This window comes from Sprattus sprattus (genome assembly GCF_963457725.1).
Source record: "Sprattus sprattus genome assembly, chromosome: 13".
NCBI classification, from domain to species: Eukaryota; Metazoa; Chordata; class Actinopteri; order Clupeiformes; family Clupeidae; genus Sprattus; species Sprattus sprattus.
Window position 1 is genome coordinate 11,918,803 of NC_137911.1, and position 7,500 is coordinate 11,926,302.

At 44.8% G+C, this 7,500-nt stretch overlaps 1 protein-coding gene across 1 annotated transcript in view; it reads right to left on the reverse strand.

Moving 5' to 3' along the window:
* slc4a11 (solute carrier family 4 member 11) overlaps nt 1-7,500 on the reverse strand; it is a gene marked incomplete at its 5' end in the record, with an annotated part of 57,374 nt that overhangs the window by 35,052 nt on the left and 14,822 nt on the right. Inside the window, one exon of the mRNA XM_080850755.1 lies at nt 1-46. This exon is cut by the window's left edge and continues 5 nt beyond it. Coding sequence (XP_080706881.1) covers nt 1-46 — 46 coding nt within the window. The remainder of the gene's footprint in view (nt 47-7,500) is intronic.

Genomic DNA, 7,500 nt, shown 5'->3' on the forward strand with positions numbered 1-7,500 from the left:
TCCTGATAGAAGTATCCATTCTTTGTCATCCCAGCTGAAGGAGCCTCTGTGTGAAGGGAAGAAAAAAACAGCTCTTCTGTGACAGTGCCTGGAAGTGTGACAGTGTGTGTGTGTGTGTCTGTGTGTATGCGGGTGTGGGTGTGTCTATGTATGAATATTTGGATGATCCTGAGAGCTGTCAAGCACCTCACTCATTTGCCATTGACAGAGAGACAGAGATAGAAAAGTAAAGAAAAAGAAAAGGACAGGGAGGTGGTTGAGGGAGAGAGTCTACATGAGTTATATGCACCCACAAACATACACACAAACACAAACCTATACAATTAACATGGCAAGATACGCCAACACATATGCATGGAAAAACACAAACACTAGAACACACTAACATAGTAACACACACACACACACACACACACACACACACACACACACACACACACACACACCTGTGGCCGGTATTTATTTGGAGCTATTTAGAGGGATATTTATGAGCTGAAGTCAGCCGTGACTGAGGTTTCTCTCACTACACTTTCATCTCTAAAACATTAGACACACACACACACACACACACACACACACACACAAAAACACCCAGCACTGTTACTTCCTGTTACACAAATGACAAAAGTCCAAAAATGACAGTCGCAGTGAGAACACACTCATGTAGATCTTCACAGAATACCACTCGCCTCTCCTCAATCATACAGGAAACACATCAAATAACATGGTGACATCATGCCAAGTGCATTCACATTATATTCTCCTGGATCGTAATGCTGTTGCATGGGTGTGTGTTTATTCATGAAGGTGTGTGGTCTAGTCTGACTGGCTTAAACCAGTTTGGGTTCAGCTACTTCACAACACAAAACTCTTCAACAGTCCATATATATTTGTGTGTTTGTGTGTGTGTGTGTGTGTGCATGTGAGTGTGTGTGTGTGTGTGTGTGTGTGCACGTGAGTGTGTGTGTGTGTGTATGCACGTGAGTGTGTGTGTTTGCATGTGTGTGCGTGTGAGTAAGTGCGTATGCTTGCCTGTGTGTGTGTGTGTGTGTGTGTGTGTGTGTGTGTGTGTGCGTGTGTGTGTGTGTGTGTGTGTGTGTGTGTGTGTGTGTGTGTGTGTGCGTGTGCGTGTGCGTGTGCGTGTGCGTGCGCGTATGCGTGTGTATGAGTGGTTCCGTCTGGTTTTCTGGCAGCTTTGAGATGTTTTAAATCTGCTCTCTTATGACAGCAGCCTTTAATCCAAGGAACACAAAATTCACATCTTTCTCTTTCTGCCTCTCTCTCTCCCTCACACTCACACACACACACACGCAGACACACACAAAGATGCCTGTAACATCAGCACTAATAATCAGGCAGCTATAGCTCCTACAGGCTAAACATACAGACACACACACATACACACACACACACACACACACACACACGCACACGCACACGCACACACACACACACACACACACACACACACATACAGAAAGAGAGAGAGAGAGAGAGGGACATTTCCCTCTAGTCTGTAAGCTCTGTCAGAGGAACCGGCCGCCACTACTGCTGATGTCTTTGTTTGAAAAAAGGGCAGCAGAAACAGTCTGATACACACATCACTAAACTCACATGCCATAACACATTAATTTCTGCTGTAGTTTTCGCTCTCACGCGCACACCATCGCACTCCTTCTAGAACTCTCTCTGTCTCTCCCTTTCTCCCTCTCTCTTTCTCTCTCTCTCTTTCATATGCTTGTCAAACCCCAACCCCATCGTTCCACTCTTACTTAACACAAAAAGATCAAAGGGAAAGAGACAGCCAGTGAAAGAGAGAGAGAACGGGAGGAGAGTAAGAGGAGAAAGAGAGGGGGGGGGGGGGAGGGAGACGTACAGACTGTCACTCTGCACGTGTGTCATTTATGTGAATATCATGTTTTTGTAATTATGAATGAATAATTAAAACCTGTAGCTGCAGCTGCCATTATCCTCGATTAACTGTGAATAATGTCTTCATACGATACCCGTCCCACACGTGTACGCACACACTATAAGCCCTCTCAAACACATGCATGTGCAAAAAAAAAAACACATAGACCTTATCACACATACGTGGTCTCATACAGACGTATGAACAGCTACACACACACTTACACATGCACACGCTTAGGAACACACACACACACACAGATATATATCGGATCCTGCTCACCATCTCAGAACAGGAAGTGCTTTTTCAACAAACAGGAAGTGAGAGCTGGCAAAACCAGTGTGTGCGTGTGTGTGTGTGTGTGTCCATGGGTGTCTCTGTTTGTTGTAAAGGGTTCTCTCATGCCATATGCAGTGAAATGTGTTCCACTGTCTTGTGTGGCAAAAGTGCATATTCTTCTCCCACACACATATGGAACACTGCACATGCTGGAGCGTAGAGAGTGTATGAATACACCCTGGTGTGTGTGTGTGTGTGTGTGTGTGTGAGTGTGTGTGTGTGTGTGTGTGTGTGTGTGTGTGTGCGTGTCTGATGAGTAGTCAAGAGTCTTGTTTGCGGTTGGGCTTAACACTAGACAGTTACAGTCACATCTGCTCAGCGCATGCGACTCTCTTCCTTCCGACACACACACACACACACACACACACACACACACACACACACACACACACACACACACACACACACACACACACACACCCTTCTGCCAAAAACACATGCTAATGTCTCTCCCTCTCCCTCTCTCCATCTCCTTCTTGCTCACTTGCTCACACTTCACACTTTTCATCATCTGTCACTTTTCCCTCCATTTTCCATCTCAATCCCCCATTCTGTGTTTTTCTCTAGCAGCTCCGGCTCTCGTCCAGCCTCTTCCTGTTTTCTCAACCTCCATAAATTTCCCCCTCATTATTTCTTTTCCTCTTTTCCTCGGTTTCTATGATTCCCCAATTCTTCTCTCTGTATCCACCCCCACCCCGCGGTCTCTATCTACTTTTTCTTTCTCCCTCTTTCGTCGTGCACATGACAGGGCATGCAACGTGAATGATGGGGTAAGGCCGAGCCTCTTGTCAGCTGTGAAACTGAGAGGGACAGAAAGAGAGAGAGATGGACAGGGAGGGAAAGATAGAGGGAAAGAGCAGGAATGGAAGAATAAAGAGAAAGCGAAAGAGAGAGAGAGATAAGGGACATAAGTGGTGAGTTGGCAGCTAGTGGTATGTATCTATTTAGCAGCATTAGCCGTGCTGTCATCCTAATGATGGGGGGGGGGGGGGGGGGTAAACATAAAACTTTAAAAACATGCAGCACAATTATAGCTGGCTAGAGATTGGCAGACACACAACCAGTGTGTTGATGTGTGTGTGAGAGTATGTGTGTGTGTGAGGATGTGCGTGTGAGAGTATGTGTGTGTCCATGCACGCACATCTGTGTAATACTCACAGACAGAGATAAATGTGTTCTCCATTTTAGAACCACCGAAACAGTCATGTGACATATGCCAAGACCATGATCTGGACACTGTGGTGGCCTGTGTGTGTGTGTGTGTGTGTGTGTGTGTGTGTGTGTGTGTGTGTGTGTGTGTGTGTGTGTATGTGTGTGTGTGTGTGTGTGTGTGTGTGTGTGTGTGTGTGTGTGTGTGTGTCTGTCTGTCTGTCTGTCTGTCTGTGTTTTTACACCAATCAGAATTCAGGAAAGAGAGAGGGGATTGCAACAAGGATTAAAGACACCTCTCTCCTGCAGAAACACTGCATCACATCCAGAGAGGGAGAGAGGAAAAAAGAGAGACAGAGAATAAGAGAAAGATGAAGACAACGAGAGCCAGAGAGAATGAGAGAGAGGAGAAGAGAGGGATGGAACAAAGAGCCTGATAGAAAAGGAAATAAAAGGGGGCACAGAGAGAGGGATGAAGAGGAAGAGAGCCGGAGAGTGAAAGAGAAAGAGGGCGGAAGAGAGGGATGAAAAGAGAGAGAGAGATTGGGGGGGGGGGGGTGCAGACATATGAGAGAGATTAATGGTGCTCCCCGTTGCGTTTTAATGTCACTTACAGTCCTGATCTATGGAGGGAGGGAGAGAAAGAGGGAGGGAGGGAGCGAGGGAGGGAGAGAGAAAGACAGGCAGGCAGACAGGGCGGTGGGTGCATATGAAAGAGATTAATGGTGCTCCCCGCAACATTGCAATGTCACTTACGAGAGTGAGAGAGAGAGAGAGAGAGAGAGAGAGAGAGAGAGAGAGAGGGAAGGGAGGAAGGAGAGAGAGAGAGAGAGAGAGAGAGCGAAGGGGATGCCATGTTTTTTGTTGACTAATTCTGCCTGCAGGCTGTTTGGCACACACTCCTCAAGAGTCTGTGACTGGTTAGCGAGAGAGAGGGAATTCCTCCCCAGGATCACAAATAACACAGACACACACACACACACACACACACACACACACACACACACACATACACATACACACAAACCTGTTCAAAGGGAGGTTGTTAGAGTAAGGGGGCAGGTGATGGTTTCTCTTTTTCAATCTCTCTCTCTCTCTCTCTCTCTCTCTCTCTCTCTCTCTCTCCTTTTTTGTGTGTGTGTGTGTGTGTGTGTGTGTGTGTGTGTGTGTGTGTGTGTGTGTGTGTGTATGTGTGTTTATGTGAGCCTGTGTGAGGTCTGTTTTTCTATATATCATGTCCAAAAGACACTACAGACAACAATAAAATATGGTCACCCACACAAACTGAAAATAAACTGAAATGAAACAGGAACAGACTGAATATCCTAAAAGGCCAGACAAAGTGGATTTCACACCTGAGTAATTCTACATGGGTTACACAATCCTCATATGCCAATACAAATACGCACAAACACACAAACACACACACACAGAGACACACACACACACACACACATGCACACACACACACACACATGCACACACACACACACACACACACACCTCTCCTCATAGCTCAAATCTCTCCCTCTCCTCACCTCGCGACAGGATCTTCCCCACTTGATAAAATATACTGACCTCACATCCTGATTCAACACTTGTCCCCCCACACACACAAACACACACACACACACACACGCACACACCACTACCTCCACTGACCCCAGAGTTCAAACATCTGGGCAAATTTGTATATCAATGGGTGGAGGTTTGAGGTGACTTCTCTGATCCAGCTTCTAGTATTTCCGCTCCGCATGTGTGATTTTGTTATTTCTCTTTTTTCCAGTATTTTATTATTAAAACTGCGTCGACCTCAGCAGATGTTTCTTCCTCAGGGATTCACACGGATTACTTCAACTAATAGTGTTTCTCTCTCACCTAACTGACAGGTCATTTTCAGATACAGGCGCGAGACACTCGTTCATTTTCCCCCTCTATTGTGGGGGCTGGTAATCATCCACCAATCATTTCACCTCCAATCCACCTTTAGTCTGAGCAGATTAATCAATCCTTGTCTGTGGTGGCTGTCAAGGGATGTTTTGCATGTACCTGATTTTTGGGTAACTTTGAAGTCTAAATCACTGGCTGTGTTTATATAATGCTATAAATGTATTCATAAATATGTTTTCATTCATTTCATGACATGAGGCTCATTACCTGCACGTTCATAATAATGTTTTCATTTCATAAGGCAAGGATTTGTAGTATGGCTATACTGTATACCTGTTCATGATGCCATACTGGTGCCATAAATAATGTTATGATTTATTTTTAACGGGTAAGACATAACGCTCCATTCTATACATGTAGCATCTATAAATGTCATAACCAAATGTCATGAATAGGCTTATGTCAAAATCAAAGTGAAGTACCATTAATTCCTTACAAACCTGATACATTATGGATGCTTACAGATTACAGTACAGTGAGTGTGTGTGTGTGTGTGTGTGTGTGTGTGTGTGTGTGTGTGTGTGTGTGTGTGTGTGTGTGTGTGTGTGTGTGTGTGTGGTCAGGTTCAGATAAGTGCACATTGCTGTTTTTTTTCCTGTGCGACGCACCATATCATCCGGTGGATTCAGCCACACATCTAAACCTGGACCATGAACCCTCGACAAAACAGCACAAAATAAAGCTTTGTCTCTTTTCTAACATTCTAATAACTCTTTTTATAACTATATTTAAACTTAAATTAAGTCGATTTTTATTCCCTTAGCCACCCGAAAAAAAAGGTCACCTTCGAAACATGCCTGGCCATGACCAGAGCGGCCAACATGCCATTACTTATTAACGAAGCCACCGAACCAATTATCTTGAACTCTCATTGCTCCTGACACGTTTCTCCCTGAGCACCTTACTTTAGGGTAAAGTAATCAATACCTCCTCTGCTCGTGGGGAATCCCATCTCAGGCATCCACCAGCTGAGCCTTATTAATGCATCTGCAGTCCTAGGGCCCCATGACTTCCCTGTGCTTTGCGAACCGAACAGAAAATACAGTCACTCGTTGTATACTGACACAGGAGACTCAACTGGCCATCGGGGGACGCATCGGAATATTCTTAGAATAACTAACTCCCCTTATATGGGGGATAATAATATGTTTGTATATTTTTTCATTCTTTAAAATGAAATCGAAAATTAGTAAATGAAACTGTATTTGCAGTATTCAGGGTTATGCTAGCATTGTTACACTCCCTACCCTATCAGAACATAGGTCTGTCACCTACACAAAATGTGTGTAATAGCACAGTATGTTCCGAGTGCATATATTTAATTGGACATATGATTTGATGCTAATCAAATTGATAAAAGTGAATAAATAGAAAAAAATACTGAATCTGGCAAAAATATAGATGAGATATAAAAAAAAGAGATTTCATAAGGCCCTACAGTCCTCTCCCCCCCCCCTTTTTTTCCTCTTCTCGCTCTCTCTCTCTCTCTCTTTCTCTCTCTCGCTCTCTCTCTCTCTCTCTCTCTCTCTCTCTCTTTCTCTCTCTCGCTCAACCTGACTGGAATCGGCGGCCGCATCGAGCAACACCGCATCGAGCAACACCGCATCGAGCAACACCGCACCGCACCGGCTCTAGGCAGGGATGACTCGTTCTAGTCCTGTCTTTCCCTTGTGTTCAACTTTCATCACGCTGGCGTTTCATCAAGGCCTCCTTTAGAACAGATCTCTGGGATCAAGAGACCAATGTGCAAGTTAATAACGCAAGGGTGTTGATGTAACCAACTGGGTGTCAGAAGTAAAGACATGATTAATTGAGTACCTACTGTCACTTGCAGGTATGATAAGCCCATTAATTCATTCTTCCACCAGAGCTGGTTAAAATTATTATGGAGAGCAGTGCGATACATACATTAGGGCACACCGGTAGTCATTAGCGACTCTTCATTAGCAGACACAGCATGTCCCTCACCAGTGGCTGTGACACTATACCCGTTCTGAGAGTTTCCAGAACCTAGTCAAGCACCCAAGAGACACAGATATAATTAATAAATATATAAATGCACCAGAGGCATAGCGACCCATATAGCAGCACACCGAGGCAGATGAGGCCCTGATCTTGTACAGATTAGTGTGTTCTGGACCAGTTCAGGG